General features: G+C 35.2%; 1 protein-coding gene across 2 annotated transcripts in view; it reads right to left on the reverse strand.

Moving 5' to 3' along the window:
- LOC127448679 (pre-B-cell leukemia transcription factor 1-like) overlaps positions 1–16,620 on the reverse strand; it is a 137,478-nt gene extending 120,858 nt beyond the window's left edge. For both annotated transcript variants that reach the window (XM_051711402.1, XM_051711401.1), the window contains exons 1-2: positions 16,187–16,620; positions 14,601–14,674 (exon numbers count right to left, since the gene is read on the reverse strand). In XM_051711402.1, the coding sequence (XP_051567362.1) occupies positions 14,601–14,674; positions 16,187–16,374 (262 nt within the window). In that variant the 5' untranslated portion in view covers positions 16,375–16,620. The remainder of the gene's footprint in view (positions 1–14,600; positions 14,675–16,186) is intronic.
- Positions 16,621–19,215: the final 2,595 nt, after the last annotated feature.

A 19,215-nucleotide genomic window follows, 5' to 3' on the forward strand; every position in this document is an offset into this window, starting at 1 on the left:
AACATCAAATGAAAGATGAAGCAGCACACATTAGCACTGAGACCGGGCCAGCTATGTGTCAGAGCCTGAGTTGGACCAACAAACCAGGCCCAGAGTGCATCTAATATATCTGAATCGACGTTTGCAACTTGACGAAACACACAAAACAAATTATTTCAAATTATTTCGATTGTTTTCAAGATTGACACACCTGAATGTTGTTGTAGCACTAGTAGTAGAGCATGGCGCTAGCACCGCCAAGGTCATGGTTCCTGTTCCCAGGGAACACAAGTACTGATTAAAAAAATAAAACAAATTTACAGCTTGAATGCACTGGAAGTCGCCTTGGATAAAATGTCAGCACAAAAACCTGCATCTTATTCATCTGCAATCCAGTTAACCATATGCTAAATGTGTTGAAATAGCGCTGCACCATGCACTTTATTTAAATTTAAGCGACTGTCATTATTATTATTTACAGCACAAATATACCTACTTTCTATTTACATAAGTCTTCTAGGTTGTGCTTTATTCGTCAAAGTCACTGCTATTTGCGTGGCGCAATTAGCGCGCTATTACTACCGCAGAAAAAAGGTCATAAGCGGAATATTAATTTAAAAAGATGTTCGTTTATGTTTTCCCGTGATCATGGCAGCATTAACTCAACAAGTAATGATCAAATGATGGAGAAAAGCATTAGGATGTGATTGCGATCATCGCTAGTTTTTAGGCCCTATTTGCCAGATTTATTGGAGCATTTCAAGCTTGAAGTTTCAACTTGATGCAGTAGGGGGCAGTCAGCGCTCCTAAAAACTAGCGTTGATCGCAATCGCATCCGATTCTAACACTTTTCTCCATCATTTGATCAACATTTAGTGAGTTTGGCTAATTTTTATTTGCCTAGTCTTTATTTATCTGATTTGCATAATACCTTATAAAATTACTAGGGCTGTCAATCCATTTAGATTTTTAATCAAATTAATTTCATGATGTGCCGATTCATTTATCAAATTAATCACATATCAATATTTACTGTGAAATGCCCCTAAATAAAGGTAATTTAGAATGTAATAATTTAAATAATTCTAAAAATAAAAACAAATATAATTCAGAAAGTTCAAATACATAACTTCATATACATGTATTGTGGCAACAGACAAGTAAAGCATTTACACAATACAAAAAGTGAAAATATTGTGTTTTATTTCCATATCATTGAACATAACCCTATTATTGACTGTGGCATGAGAGGCGTGGTCATGTGTCGGTCTGCGGGAGAGGGAGAGAGGTAAGGCTCGTCACCTGGGTCGTAATTATCTCTAACACCTGTCTCTCATTATACTGATGGCGGAGGGAGACCTGAAAAGGCTCGCCAGAGCCTCAAAGAGGAGAGAGAGTGACCAGCAAGCCCAACACCACAATCTAAGAGAGTGTTTCATTTATTTAGAAGAATATTTATTTGTTTTGATGGTTACCGTCATTTTCGTGAAGCTAAACATTAAAAGACTGACCTTGAACCTGACTCCTCCATTGCCCACAAATTAAGATCCTTTACATTGACCTACTTCCTTCTGCTCTATTTTTAATTGTTGGTCTATGTACTCATGCGTCAGACCGACACTTTTGGAGTATTTCACTTTGGTTGCATTGCGTCTCACTAGTTTTCAGCACCTCTAGTCCTGATCACTGTGTTTTTAGGACAATGTGCTTAAAATGCGTCTTGAGATCCTTGTATTCTGTTGTGCTCCGTCCAGCTGTCTTTGAACGCAAAAGCGCTCTTGTCATTTCACGAGATGTTGCATGTACAGCTGGAGTGCTGACTACCCCATACTGCACCATGGTGGAACATCAAGCTTGAATTTCTCCAACATTAGTAATATTCCTTATTACAGAATTTATGTACGGGTTGGGGGCATGATTAATTAGGTACATTTTTTGTAACCCATTATTTTTCATATAATTAACTGCACTAAATCAGCATGTTAAATTGACAATAATTATTGAATCTACACAACACAGACAGCAACAAATGATGCTATCAGTGGGCTTCTTACAGTAATGCCATTTTCTGTTATTTAATGCAGTTAATGCACATCGTTTGAAGAGTCTTTGTGCATAAAATACTTCTTTGTTTGACAAAACATTATATGCTCTGGTGTTTTCTTGACTGTCGTAATAAGACTCTAATTTAAATTTATTTTTTGACACCAAACATGTCATTTTTAACGTAACAAACTGCTTGTTTAGAATGAAAGAAGCTGCAGTTGATAATTTATTCTGTCTGTAATGAGCTATAGAAGTGTGACCACCAGTGTGTTCAGCGTAAGGAGTCATCAGGAGTCGGGCTACCCACAGGACCAAGCAATGTCGTGCTGAACGCGCTCTGAGTAATCATATCTCTGGCTCACTTCACCCCTGTCAAATATTCACGCCCAGCCCTCTCCTCACCTCATTCTCACCCATCAAAAAATAACATTACATCACCCGAACACATGCCATAAGAAAATCAGCCTTTTGTTGAGGTTTGCCAGGAGAAAAAAAAACATACAGCAAGTCAAGATTTGTGAGATTTGACAGAGGTTTAAAAGACTTACATTTATAACGGTTGTGAGATGTTTACAGATGTTTGCAATAAAAACATTGCATTTTACAGTGTTTGAACCAAGAACTAAATAAGCTCGTTCATTGTTTTCTTGGTCTGACATGAGTTTAAAATAAAGGAAAGCCATTTTCTACAGTTAAAAAACAGCAAAGCATTTGACTGATTATCGAAATGAACAAAAACAACATGTGCTAAGTTAATGCACTAAATATGTGCTAAGTCACACAAATCAATTAGGTAAGGAATTTATTTTGTACTATATTTGTAAAAAAGTAAAAATAAATAAATAAATAAATAATAAACTTTAGATACATTTAGGGTATCATTTGGAAGTTTCTGAAGTTAAAGATTATTTGTACGCAACATAAAATCTCTTTTAGAACACTGCAAATATCAAAAAACTCAAATAACACTTCTGTTTTAGGCCATGTGCTCATGAAAAAGTGACACAATTTTCTACAGTCTTAAAGTGCTCAGAATTTTACTGATTACACAGAAAAATTTGTTCATTAAATAGAAAAAAAAATTCCAAAAGGAATAAACAAACAAAGTAAAAACGAACAAATAGAAGAAAAAACTTCGATTAAGGCTTCATTTGGAGCTTTCTGAATTTAGCAACTATTTGCAACATAATCATAATCACAGTCTTAAAGTGCAAAGTATTTAACTGATTATACGATCAAAAACAGTAAAAATGTGTTCTTCCAAAAGTTCTGTTCTGCTAAGTTACGACACATGCTCTCTGTTGCTGATGCCGAAAAACGAATTCATACGTTCATGACCTTAAGACTAGATTATTGTAATGTATTACTGGGAGGATGTCCTGCAAGTTCAACAAATTCATTTCAATTGGTTCAAAATGCAGCTGCCAGAGTGCCGACTAGAACCAAGAAATATGATCATATTAGCCCCATTTTATCATCGTTACATTGGCTGCCTGTTAAATTTCGTATTAATTTTACAATTTTGTTAACTACATACAAAGCTTTGAATGGTCTAGCTCCGCAGTACTTAAGTGACCTTCTGACACGCTATATTCCATCACGTTCATATTCCATCACGATCTCAAAATTGTGGCCTGTTAATAGTTCCTAGAATATCAAAATCCACAAAAGGAGGTGGATCCTTTTGGTATTTGGCTCCTAAACTATGGAATAGTCTCCCTAACACTGTTCGGGATGCAGACACACTCACTCAGTTTAAGTCTAGACTAAAGACTCATCTATTTAGCCAGGCATACACCTAATTTATCCATCAACTCACAATTAGGCTGCTTTAGTTAGGTCTGCCGGAACCAGAAACCAGAAACATTTATCATGATCTATAACTGCAAAAAACTGAATGGCATCTACCAAAATATTATTATAATAATATATATTATTATCTATTTGTTTCCCTGTCTCAACCTCGGGATTCAGATCCATCTCCGTTCCTGCTTGATGTCGGACTCCACTGCAACGTGTCTCTGAGTGATGACGACTAAATGCAGCAGGTGCCAGCCAGACATCACTTCAGTCTATAACGATGGACTTCAGTGGATGAACTGATGCCAACTCCAACCATAAGACATGGGATACTTCATATGCCACTGCCTGAACCTTGGACTTAGGATGGACCCCACCGAACCTCACCAAAATGACCTGCTGGTTGAACTGCGATGCACCTCATTGATCTCTGCGTGCATCACCTTGGTCCAATGAAGGACAACACTCTAAAAATGGAATACATAGACTATCAATTAATTGCCAAAAAAAAAAAAAAGTCTTAATCAGCCAACTAACAAAGGACAATGCTATGTGAACTTCTGCAGTTAATCCAGGATGGACTTCAAAGACATTAGTCATTAATCTTACAGTTCATATAAAAATATTTTTTTAAACACTGACCTTAACAATTACTTAGTTTACACATTTTAAACCATGACCTGCACTACACATAAATAACTAACATTGGCATTATATTCATGCCGGTTAGTCAGAGGGGAACTGGCCCCCACAGTGAGCCTGGTTTCCCCCAAGGTTATTTTTCTCCATTAACCAACATCTTATGGAGTTTTGTGTTCCTTGCCACAGTCGCCTTCAGCTTGCTCACAGGGGTTCTAAATACAATAATTTTTTAATCATTTAATTATTTATTTTTGTACACAATGTACAATCATATTTAATCAAACTACACAATGATGACTCTAAGACTTTATAGATATTACAGTTTAATTTTCTGTTAATTCATGATTTTCTGTAAAGCTGCTTTGAAACAATGTGTGTTGTGAAAAGCGCTATACAAATAAAATTACTTGATTCTTGAAATAGAAAAAAAAACACTGAGTGTATAAAGTTCTTCTATTAGGGCTTCATTTGCAGATTTCTGAAGTAAACGACTATGCAAAGTAAAGTCTCTGACAGGCGCTCAAAACCTTGTACTCTTCAACGACAGAGTGCCGCTACTGTGTCTTTGTCAACAGTGAAGGTTCAAGGTGATGTCACAGAACACAGTCTGACATTCTGCAATTAGATGCCTCAACAGTGCTCTGATGTGCCGAGAGATCCAAGAATTCTGCTTTCAAAAAGACGAGTCTCCATGTTTCAGTAACACAGACAAAACCAATGCTAGAAAAAGGATATTTGCAGTGCTGGCTGGGTTAAAACGTGAAAAATAACGAAACAACAGTTTGCATGGTATCGAGTCCATGCGTGCCAACTGCTCTGGCTGGAATTGTTGGAGAGTGTATTTTTGGAACGCCATTTGGTGCCAGAGCCTTTCCTACATGATTCCAGGCTGCATGCTTCAAAGATCACAAATGCTCGGACAAGACACTGCTACTGTTTTCATGAGCATGTTAACAAGCGGATTGCTCCGTTTCCATTTAGAAACTCATCACTAGTTACATTTCAAATAGCATTTTAGCTTCAAGGATTAAAAGCATTTAGGTGAATGAGTGTCAATGCATGTACTAACTAATAAACAGTCGTTCTACGCATATATTTCCATGAAATCTGTATTCTGTATGTTTGCTGTATGGATGATTGAAAAAGGCACAAAAGGTGGTTCTGCTTTTTTATTCTACCTTGTTTCAAATCACTGATAATTAATTACACAACTTTGAAAGAAACTCTTATAGGAACTTTATTGTGTATGTGCTTTTATCTGCCGATACCGATATTCGGCCGATACGTTGGTGTGTCTTTACCTAAAACCCCCTAAACCAAAGTAAACTACTGTAACACAAGACCAAAAGTGGTTTATTGCTTTAAGGGATAGTTCACCAAAACATTAAAATTTTCTCATCATTTACTCATTCTCATGCCATCCCAGATGTGTATTACATCCTTTCTTCTGCAGAACACAAATTAAGATTTTTAGAATAATATCTCAGCTCTATTGGTCCTCACAATGCAAGTGAATGGTGTCCAGAGCTTTGAAGCTCCAAAAAGTATATAAAGGCAGCATAAAAGTAGTCCATACAACTCCAGTGGTTAAATTCATATCATCATAAGTGAGGGTAAGAAAAATAAAAATAGTTAAGTCCTTTTTTTACCATAAATCTCCACCTTCATTTCCACATTCCTTTTCTTTTGTTTCTTAGCAATTTGCATTCTTCGTGCATAATGTCACCTACTGGTCGGGGCTGGTAAAATGTGGAGATTTATACAAAAAAGAAAGGACTTAAATATTGATCTGTTTCTCACCCACACTAGTCATATCACTTTAGAAGACATGGATTAAACCACTTTTATGCTACCTTTATATGCTTTTTGGAGCCTCAAAGTCTACCATTCACTTGCATTGAATGGACCAACATTTCTGAGATATTCTTCTTAAAATATGTTCTGCAGAAGAAAGGTAGTCACACAAATGGGATGGTATGAGGGTGAGTAAATAAGAGAATTTTCATTTTTGGGTAAACTATCCCTTTAAATAAAATGCTGATAAAAGACACCAATGTTTAATAAATAGTTACATTTATTAATAATAATAATAATAATAATAATAATAATAGAAAAATACTCTTCTGCCAATAGTTTACTAGCCTAACTGTAAGCTGTTTGTGGTTTCCAAACAATGTAGTAATTTTGCGCATTTATATAGAACATATTATGTATTATATATTATAATATAGAAATAATATATGAACATATGGCCACAGGTATGTGCTTACTGCATTTTACAATGGCTTCAAACACATCTCAACTAGTCAGAATTTAAAGACGAATTTATCCATTTTATAATATGACAATTTTTTATTGTCCAAACTACAAAAAACAAAAAAACTTTCAACATAAAGATTAGGGTAAAAAAAAAAGTGTAAGCATGCCCAAAGATACTTAATCCATCTATACACAAACACAAACACACGTGCACAAACCCGCATTTGTGCTCACACACACCTGCAAACACATTCCTGAGACGAGATCGAAAATATGAAAATGAAAGCAAGTAGTGAAGAGTGTTAAGAAAAGACGGCTGTCTCATTGTTGACTATAATAAAGTGTTCCTTCCTCCTCATGTCCTAAAAACACTGCGGCTGTTTAGATTTCCCTCTGTGTCCACCATTCCGTATATCCCAGTAAAAACAGAGAGGAGTCAAAAGGTCAGGTTGTGACCTAGGACTTCAGGTGTCAATTGGCACACTGGGAGGAACTGTAAAAACACGCTAGAGACACATACGATCTCCCAAAGGCACTGTTAGAACTATCTTAAGAACTATCTACAGTCTTGAGGTGCAAAGCATTTAACTGATTATACAATCAAAAACAGTAAAAATGTGTTCATGAAATAGAAAACATCTATTAAGAAAAGAATAAACAAACATACAGGAAAAAATTGTATATATAAAATAACTACTTTGCACTTTTCTTTAACAAATGCAATGACTATTTGTCCTTTTCAGTGTTACATTGTTGTTAATTTTTTTAAACACTGTTAACAATTCAACATAATAATATAGGCCTACTTTGTTAAATGTTTTCATTAAATTATAAATGTATCATTTAAATGATTAAATGTTTCAAGATCTAAAACAGTTAAACACATTCCTCAGAGCATTCCTAAACCGAGGAGATATCACAAAGCATATGTTTAACCTCAAGACTACATATTTACAACGTCACAATAAACGCAGAAACATACTTCACACAAGTACGCAAACGCGAGCGCTTGGCACACGCATGGCCAACGCGTGGTCCCGCTGTACATACATTACGTGTGCTCTTGCGGTTACAAACCTCAGACCACAAGAGGGCAATAGATTTTTTAGGTGTGACCACGAAACCGGTGCTGCATCTGAAACCAGGATAATGCTGCCTTCGGATGCTGTATACGGAGGCAGGATGAAAATAAACAAACTTTTCAAACTGTTCAGAGACCAGTTTCCTTAAGCACTCCATTCATTCAAAACAGCTGTCAGTGAAGCCATTAACTGATTAGGCAGCAAATCAGTTGCCTACGTTTTCAGATGCAGCCCAGATGTGGTAGATGAGTCGATAGTTCAGGAAAAAAACAATTTCGTTTGAATGGACTGGGGACAAAAAGTCATACATGTTTTTTTCGAAAAGATTCAAGTCAAATTGCTGCCCGAGTCCACCATGAGAGTTGCTGATTGAAAGATTGTTGTTGATTGAGCGCTGACACATTTCACAACGCAACAACACGTGAAATCAAGCTTGCATAGCAAGGTGCGTCTGCGTTCACATACTTGCATAGAGAATGTTTGGGCCTTAACGGACGTGTCCGTTACTCTTTTAACTTGCAGGATAACACAAACAAATCATTCATTTTAACCAAGCAATTTTGTAAATTCCACTGGATCACCCTGTTTAAAACCAGGGCCACGAGAAGATGATTTATGTTTGGGGTGCTGTAGTGGGAGGTGCATTTTTGCATGTACATGTAGGGTGACCAGATGACCATGACAAAAAAAAAAACAATAATCTGTCAATTACAAAATTACATAAAGAACTCAATTTATTAAAGATGCACAGTAAAATTATATTTAACTATGGCTAAAATTATTAGTTTAGATTAGTTTTTATGACATTTTACTGCGGATGTCTCTTATCGTCAATTTGCACGGGATTAAGCGAATTCTATAGGTGTGTATACTGCTTTTACACTGCCATTTCACATTATTGATCTATAAGGAAATGTATTTAGCTTTGCTGATTAATTATGGAGAAAATATTAAACTTGTACATAATGGGATTATTAGAAGAAATGTATTGGAATATGTGACAAATAACAACAGCCTGCAATGCTCTATTACTCTCTTGAATTAAAAAGCTGAAAAATACATTCAAGTTATGTTATTTTATTTGTAGCCTATATATATATATATATATATATATATATATATATATATATATATCCCAAAATTCGGGGCTACACATTTCCTAACCAAAAGAAAATATGAGCCTTTCTTTCTCTTTAAATAGTTAATGCTGGCTGTTGCGTATATTGATGCATGTTTTTCTTAAGCATTTATCTGAGCATGTGAAGCGAGTGTTTTCATTTTCTGGTGTCTTTGACCAATGACTTTAGACACAGAGATCTTCAGAAACAATAAAGTGCTCACAGACAGCACAGATTCACTGGCTTTTTACCAGAATATCAATTCACAGTGGGCCACCTTTACCTGGATTATTTTTAGGGCAGTTTATAGAAGATAACAACACTGTAATCTTTATTGTTGCACACGTTCCTGGAAAAAGTCCGGAAAAAATACTGATATGCTCATTTTGGATGGGATTAAAATCAATGAGAAGCTCTGGGAATCATTACATTGCCCCACATAAAACAAATCCCATCCGTATAGTGGTTTATGACATCATATGGCTCGTTGATACAGGCTTGCGATTTTACTGATGGTATGTCAGAGGATGTACATTATGATGGGGATTGTTTATTTAATTTTGAACTGTTTGGCCATAATGACCATCATTATGTTTGAAGGAAAAAGGGTGAGATTTGCAAGCCAAAGAACACCATCCCAACCGTGAAGCATGGGGGTGGCAGCATGATGTTGTGGGGGTGCTTTGCTGCAGGAGGGACTGGTGCACTTCATAAAATAAATGGCATCATTAGGAAGGAAAATTATGTGGATATATTGAAGCAACATCTCAAGACATCAGCCAGGAAGTTACCTCCATACATGCCAAAATTCCAGCAACTTATTGTAAGAAGCTTGTAGAAGGCTACCCAAAACATCTGACCCAAGTTAAACAATTTAAAGGCAATGCTCCCAAATATGTATGTAAACTTCTGACCCACTGTGAATGTGATGACAGAAATAAAAGCTGAAATAAATCATTCTCTCTACTATTATTCTGACATTTCACATTCTTAAAAAAACTGACCTAAGACAGGGAATGTTTTCTACAATTAAATGTCAGGAATTGTGAAAAATTTAGTTTAAATGTATTTGGCTAAGGTGTATGTAAACTTCTGACTTCAACTCTATTAGGCTAAGACTGATTATCGGGACAAAAGGCGTTCACTTTGTCAGGACGTGGGACATGACTCGTAAAATCGGGACTGTCTGGTCACCCAATGTACGTGGATTTTTAAGGGCCACACATAGCACTGGCACAGACAAATAGACTTTACTTAATACACAGTGTGCAGTGGGTGTTCTGAAAATCGATTTTTTTTAACGAGTTTGAGAAGGTTTCAGCAAACCTTTTTTCTTTTTTTTGATTACACGCATAACGTCACCTTGTAATATAACATAAGCTACTATATGACTGTAACAATCACTGTTAACGAACGAGTGCAGTTGTTCTACTTTTCTGAGATTTATTCTTGGCCATACAACAGGTAAGAAACAACATGAAGCTAACGAACAATTCTTTCTCAAAATCTTTCCATCATTTCTTTCACACAACCCTGCGCGCCGTGCACGTGCACACACACTGAACCCCCCGGAAGGGCGGACTTCCCATTATCATCCAACACGAAAGCACAATCAAACTTAGTGCATTATATTATCAGTGCATTCAGAACACTCGCACATAATCTTTAAACACACTACAATATCATTCAAATGTATCAGGGATGCACAATTAATCAAAATAACATCAAAATGGTGAGTTGGTCATATGTGATTATTAATCCACAAAATGCTGTAATTTAAAGACAGATAAACGTGGTATGTGTGTGATTCAGAACAAAAAGGTGTTATGCTAATCTGTGTTCATGCACATGGCAGCGTTCTCAGGTGAGTTCACGTGCATTGTGAAATCAAAGTAATGCAAGTTCAAGCATTCAAGCAATTCCAAACATTAGTAACCGCTACAAAATATAATACAAATCTACAAACGCAGCACTATATAACAGAAAAGGAGGAAATTACAGCGTTTCAGGAAATGCGGGACATTGTAAACAGTCAAATACACATAGCCTTTTCTGTCACAATAAAAGCTCCTTGTGAAGTTGAAGTAAATATGACAGCACTTTCGGTGTCAAAATAAAAGCCCCAGCTGAAGGTGAAGTAAACAGGACAGAAAGATATGACTTTTGTATAATGCAAATCTAATAATCAGAATAATAATGATAATTCTGCATTATATTATAATAGTAAACCTGATGTGTCCCAGTGATAATTTAGTATTATGCAATGTACAACTGGGGTTTCAAAAATAAGTCAGTGAAGTAGGTTTGCACACCTTGTTCATTCAAAACATGTATTAGTAAACATTTGAAGGTAAATAATGCTTTTTATAAAGCTACTATGTATCATTGTATATGAAATATAAATATAAAGAGCATATCAATGAGAATGATTGAATTTCATTCTCCCTTGTTTTTATTTAATGAAAAACTAATTATTATATTTTAATTTAATGTCTTTAAAATATTGAATCTACTTGGCTGCTTGGATGAAATGATGGTTCCTCTGATTAAAAAAAAAAAAACACTTTTAAGCCATTTTAGAGCAAATACATAATTATCGAGATATTTTTTTTATTCATACATGCCAATACAGACAATTACATGCCTACATTTTACAAAGCATCTGCAAATATTTTCCAATAACATCAAAATATAATACAATTTAAAATGTAGTTCAATCTAGTACAATCAAAACTACACTTGAAATTAGGTAAATTGTGTAAATCTGTTTACAACAAAAAACTCAGAATGTTTTGAAATACCATTCATAACTAGCTTCATGGTAATCCATCATGTAAATCTAAGTTCAATCAAACATCACTCATGCGTGCACTTGCCAAGGAATCACCATTTCCAAATACGTCAAACAGAATAAAAAAATTTTCAAGAGGGACTTTGATTCTGATCTTTTCAAAACAAATAAAGTTTAAAAGTATACACAAAAAGAAAACCATGACTCATTAGGTTAGTGTGTTTGTCTATCAAATGCTAAGAAAAAAATTTGACAACAAACTCAAAAACTGTATACTTTCAAAATCCACGTTTTCAGACATGAACGTAAAACTGTTTTATCGATTACAAATGCCTCAAAAGTGCACACTAGAAAAGGTGACCTAAATACTGTAAACATCCAAACATGTACTAAAGTTTGTAGAGGCTGCAACAGTACGACAAAAATGTTTCGCCTTGTTACATTATTTTGTTCAAAACAAAAGAAATTAAAATCTAATATAAACACTTTTAAAACTTTTTGACCTGTGTTGCCTTCCAAAGCTCGGGCACAAACAAGGGTCAAGTTTGAGCCCTTAATGTTTTTGGGGATTTTGGTTTTACTGGGATACTTACATGTCGCTCTTTGCTCGAACTCCAAGTGAACTCCAAAAAGAAAAATAAACAGAAAACGAAACGGCAGGGAGTAAAACTACACGCATAACTGTGTCACTCCCCTCACAGATGCAGAGCGGGAGCAAAGCAGCAGGCCGTGGTAACCCCCTCCTCGCTCTGCAGACATGCCGGCCGCGACTCAATGAAAACATCATAGCGGACCATCGCAGCCAGTGGAGGAGACAGAACAAACAGAGAAATGGGAACCACCCACAGTCGCACAGCTGGAAAAGAGCCATCGCAGAGATAATAATAATAAAAAAACTGCTTTATCCTTCATATAGTCCTTTTTACTTCATGCACTAATGACTGTGAAACACGATGGATCCGTTTGCACATCAAACCGCAGCGATAGTGTCTCTATGCTGTATCTCACAAGCACAAATCCATTGCAAAAGCAAAATACTACAGCCAGTCATTCTCAGCGCAGAACAGAAAATGTGACTTTTGACCCTTTTTCAGCAACAAAACAAAATTTTGTATCAAAGTAATGGCTGAAATATGACAGCAAACAACTGTAAAATTGGCAAATTAAACTTAATGACACCACATAGCTACAAAAATCGCAAATTAATACATCTCCTTCTTTGAGCTCTGACAACTCAAAAATTTACTAATTTCATTAATCATGGTAAAGCTAAACACAATTAAACACTTCAGATAGCCTACGCAAATTGTTGTAGTTTGTAATTTAACCATGCACTTTCTTTACTGGTACATAGCTAAGCTTTTAGTCTAAGCATATAAAGACAAGCTTGATAAAGGCTAATAGTAGCAATGATGATTTACCAATAACAGGCAGTACTTTTGGAGAAATGTAACTGCATTTCTTCTTCAGCATTGCCACAAACCTACATTTACAGTACACACTGAAATCTATTGTCTACATATATAATATAATGTAATATATATATATATATAAAATATCCACATTTAATGCACAATGTATAAAAAAACATTCAGTTCATAAAAAAAGTATGCCACTAAACAACACAACACTATGTTTTCCATTTATACAAATTTATTTATGTGCCTTTTAAGCAGCAAAACACATCAACGACATTTTTCCAAAGTGATGCCATATAGCTACAAAATTTACAAAAAATTACAATTAAAATTAAATTACAAATAAAATTTCCTTCTTTGAGATCTGACAACTCATTTACTCTGACAGCAATTAATGCACTAATTTCATTAATCGGGGTTAAGTTAAACAACATTAAACACTTCAGATACACAAGTTGTGGTAGTTTGTAATTTAACCACACACAATGTTAACCAGAACATAGCTAGGATTTTAGTCTAACAAAACAAGTTTGATAAAGGCCGAGATGATTTACCAATGACACGTCTATAGACATTTAACTGAATTTCTTCATTAAGATTGCCACAAACCAACATTAACAGTACACACTGAAATCCACAGTTTATATATATATAAATGTGTATATATATATATATATATATATATATATATATATATATATATATATACACACGTTTAATGTCTAAAAAAGCATTCATTTAATAAAAACAGAACTGCATTTCCAATTATAAAATCATTTCAAAACAGAAAAAAAACTGACTTTTGTGTCCCTTTTTTAACAGCAAAACACATCCACAACATTTTTCATTATTTTGATGGCTCCAAATTATGCCACATAGCCACATAATTCACAAACTAAGCATAAATTTCCTTCTTTGAGAACTGACAACTCAAAAATGCACTAATTTCATTAATCTGGGAAAAGCTAAACACAATTAAACACTTCAGATTCACAAGTTGTGGTAGTTTGTAATTTAACCATGTACTTTCTTCACCGGTACATAGGCTTTTAGTCTAACAAGACAAGCTTGATAAAGTCCAAGATGATTTACCAGTGACACTTTTAGAAACATTTAACTATATTTCATTACTAAGAGACTGCCACCAACCAACATTTACTCGATCAAATCCCCAGCCTAATATATCCACATTCAATTCACAGTGTAGAAAAAAGCATTTTAAAACACTGTATTTCTCACTATTATATCTTTTCCTGCTGTTATTGAGAGTATTTTACATAACAACATATTGTATGTCATGGCATATGCAAACATTTAAAACACAAAGACTTCTTTCACAGATATGACTAGACACTTAAACACTGAGGCACAGTCGAAACATGCAAGTGTCCAACAAATATTCAATCTTTTTATGAATATAATGCTAAACGGGCGGTGTCCTTTCTTTAAAAAGTATAACACTTACCTGTTTTCTCTTTGATTTCACACAGGACGTTAAAGAGTGCCGGTTTCATTCTGTGGCAGTTTAGCGCATGTTTCCTGAAACACAACACAAGGCCGCAGTGAGTGTTTCAACAGCGCAGTATTTCACCCTCCTAGTAAAGAGTTATTTGTCTGCCTGTTGACTGAAATGATCTTGGCGTAATGAAACGCACATACTGACCAGCAAACACTCCAGACACTCTCCTAGTTTCATATTTTGCATGCTTAATATTAACAACGTTCCATTAGTAACTGTCATAATGTCATACATTTTTATTTAGTTACCTGCTTCTAAAAACTCAAAATAATACTTTAAATGATATGATTTGTACAGACACCTTTTACTATTTTGAAATAAACACAAAAATGCACACTTTTTTGAACATAATTGAACATATTTCACTTTTCCACACTAATTAATGTATTTATATATCTAAGAATGATGAAGATAGTATCTTCAAATTATGTTTTAAACTGTCAATAAAGAACAACTATTATGCTGCACCCTGCATACTATTTATGTTGCACACAAAGAAGCTGTTTGATTAAAATGATCAAAATCTATTTCTTTCTACAAATGAAAAACCTCCGGTTTGGACAATACATCCTAAAGTGACATCACATGTGTGGTACGGGTCTCAGTGCTGTCTGTCAAATTCTATCTTGGCATCTGTTCATTTCTATTGACAAAAAATGAGCACTGCATGTCAGAAAAATCCACTGATGTCCGTCACTGCACAGCGCATGTATTTGGACACACTGACAACAACAACAGGGGTACCAGTCCATTTTTGCTTAGATACTTGTCAATAACTCATCATATACACACATAAATGTACTTATTACCAATTACTGTGATGGCAATTAGTCAAATATCTACATTATATTACACTACAGAAAATTACCATGGTAACCATAGTTTCTGAAATACTATTGTTACTGCAATAAAATTGTGGTAGCTATAAAACAGCTGTCATTAAAACAGAAAATACTCAAAATGACATTCAATCTTCTTCAACTGTTTAAAGGCAATCCCAAATCAATTTATAATGATTTTACAGTAGTAACTCTAAATGTATTAATAGATGTAATTTTGGTGTAAACTGACTACTAAGGTATATTTTACAAGGATTATTAAAAATACTGCAGGTTGTTACCTAAAATATAAAAATGATTTTAAGCAAGTTTACCTTTATTAAATATGTCGAGTAATTGTCAAGTCAAAGGGAAAATATATACTGTGTATATATATATATATATATATATATATATATATATATATATATATATATATATTGTTTTATATTTATAATACATATAATATTTGCTATATAAATACAAAATTGTTCTAAATATAGAATTATTAAATATGTAAATGTATTAAACTGTATCAAAAGTGCAAATGTTTTTTATTTATTTTGACTTTCTATTTTAAGTATTATATTTATTATTTAAGTATTCTTGTGCATTAAAAGTGGATGTCCTTTTATTTTAAGTGCCTATGCCTTATTGAAGATGTCAATATGAATATTTCCAGATGGATTGATTTGACGATGATTGACAGGTCACCTGGCCTGCGCCTCGTCCAAGCTCTGGTCGGTGATGGTCATGATCTGCTGTAAAATGTCTCCGATGTCCTGTTTTCTGCCGTCGCCGTCCGTCGCTCCGGTGTTCTCCGTTATGTGCTGAGACAGGCCGGGGAGTCCGCTCATCCCCACGGCCGCATGAGCGTGCATCAGGCGCGGCTGCTCGTCCATGTCGGCCCGCTCAGCTCCAGTACAGCTGCGGCGGAGATTGCTCGGGTACTGTCGGTAACGTCTGGACCTGTCCCGTTCCCTGCGCGCTCTCTGCTCAGTTCTGAGCTCACTTTCTGCCTTGACCCACTACCTAGATTTTAAAAACTACAGTGACCCGTGTGTGTGCTGTCTGTGCTGTGTTATGTGTTATTAATCAGTTCCCGCGTGAACGCTGCGCTTGATACACTCGCGCATTATATCAATGTTTCATCCTGCTGCTTTTGTTACACTGAAACACTAACAGCGCTGACTGGGATGCTTAGGCTCCGCCTTCGCAATCTGATTGGACACGGAGACGCTGTAGCTCCGCCCACACATGCCTTTCAGCGCACGTCAATCATTGCCCAGGGGAAGCTGAGACAAGGGAACGCGCTTTCATTTCATCCTGAGGCAGCTATTCATTTTTGTCCACGGTAGTGGGCATGTTTCTTTTGTTAAAATCGATGAGAGAGTAAATTACATTGTTTTAAGTGCTGGTGGATATTAAAGAGGACATCCTGGGCTTTTCTGTGATAACAATACTTATGAGTGTGACCAATGTGATAATATTAAATAAAAATATTCCTGGTTCAATACAAGTTAAGCTCAATCGACAGCATTTGTGGCATAATAATGATTACCACAAAAAATAATTTCGACCTTTTGTTTAAAAAAGCAAGAAACTGGGTTACAGTAAGGCACTTACAATAGAAGTGAATAGGGCCAATCCATAAACTTTAAAATACTCACTGTTCAAAAGTATAGCCACAAGATGTAAACAATATGTGTGTTACCATCATTTTAATGTGATAATTTCGCTTACTAACCGTTTCTGTGTAAACGGTTAGTATTACACAGAAACGTTATAACCAACTGACCAATGGCAATGTAATCATAAACCCTGAAAACCCGGTAAACAATGATTTAAACAACTTTTCAGCTCAAATAATACACAAGTTTTATCAGAAGAATAAATGTAAGTGCTTTTATAAAATTATAGGCTTCACATTTCTGCTTTTAAAACCTCCCAAAAGGCCCCATTTACTTCCATTGTAAATGCCTCACTGTAACCTCAATTTTTGCTTTTAAAGAAAAGGACAAATGAGTCGATATTACTTTTTCCGGTAATCAACATTATGCCACAAATGCTCTCTATGAAGCCTAACTTGTACTGAACCAAGAATATTACTTTAATATATGATACGATAATCATATTGGCTGTGATAAAGTTTATAATATTAAAATAATACTATAATAATTTAAATTATTAAATTATACTATTTATCATATATATATTTGAAATTGCATTACTATACTTTATTATATTTGCTATCATAACTCAATGTTAGAAAAAATATCATAATAAGATAAAAAATATTTGGAATGTTTATTATTGAATTTGCAAAAAACAGTATGTCTTTTCTTTTTAAATCATTTAAAACTCTGAATGCTTATTTAGTAGTTATATATACATTTTATTACTAAAATTACATAATATTGAGTATTTTACTTGTTTTATAAAAATAAAAATAAAATATGTATAAACATTTCTAGGGTAATAGGCACTAAACACCCAATACATGACATGACAATGACTTTTGCATAATATTCCATGTCTACTTAAGCCATACAATAGTTTTGTGTGAAGAACAGTCCAAATTTAAGATGTTATTCACCAATCATCTCCACCGAAGCTCGCATGTAGCCCATATTCAGCATCCAGATTCAAAAACAGCTATAGTATGGCTTCAAAAGACTTTGAAAATAGCATGCGAGTCGCTTGGACTGTTTTAAAGTGCTTTTATGGTGTTTCTTTGTCCTTTTTGGAGCTTGACAGTCATGGTCATGCTTCAGAAATCCCCTGTTGTGTTCCACTGAAAAAAATAATAGCATACGGGATTGGAAGGACATGAGGGTGTGTAAATAATGAGAGGATTTCCATTTTGGGTGAACTACTCCTTTAATTGTCATTGAGGGTTTTTTTTTTCTTCTTTTTTTTTCAGTTCTTTAAATGATCCAAGTTGTATTGAAATTTCATGTTTGATCATGTTGTGTTGCTCTGTTTTTGGTGCACAATGCAGTAAGTTTGTTTTGTTTTTATTTTTTCAGGTATGTTGAAGCAGCACGCTTCACTGTGTTTGGCTAGCTTGTTCTAATGTAAGTCGGTGACCCATGGTGCGCAGCCAAGCAGCAGGGCCCCAGTGTGTGTGACCAGGCTGAAAAGTGCCCTCAGGTCTGAAGCATCCACTCCAATGCTCCTGCCACAGGGAGAGAGGGGGACGACATACACAAACACACTCGATCCAGTGTGTATGACTGAGAAATGCCTGTTTAACTCAGCCGAGAGCTTCCCAGAATTCCCCGAGCACAAATAAATGGCAGACTCATTGGGCTAGTTTCCCTGTTCCAAACTGAGCAGTGACCCTATGGCTAAGAGACACATTTCTTGGAATGTATTCGGAATGATTTTGCAGACAGTCTGTTTTTTCTTCGTTTGGCTTTGTGAAAGGACAGTTCAGTACCTGGCGAGTGTGTACACTGCGATGGCGTCTCTGTAGTGTGCATCTTGCCATCTGCCAAGCGTAACTGAATCCCTCAGAGATCGTTTACATAGCATGAGAGACGGTCACGCTGTCCAAACATCTGTCGTCCGGCACACAACAAACATATTCACTCATTAGATGATTATAACAAGCCTTCAAATATCGCTTCCAAAGTCCTCACTTGGTGGAGTTTTAAAAAATGTGGGTTAATGGTTGGAATTTTGGACCTTGTTTGAGGTTTTGAAATCTTTGAGCTTTCAGAATCACCACAAAACGTTAC

The sequence above is a fragment of the Myxocyprinus asiaticus genome, chromosome 12, assembly GCF_019703515.2.
Source record: "Myxocyprinus asiaticus isolate MX2 ecotype Aquarium Trade chromosome 12, UBuf_Myxa_2, whole genome shotgun sequence".
Lineage (NCBI taxonomy): Eukaryota > Metazoa > Chordata > Actinopteri > Cypriniformes > Catostomidae > Myxocyprinus > Myxocyprinus asiaticus.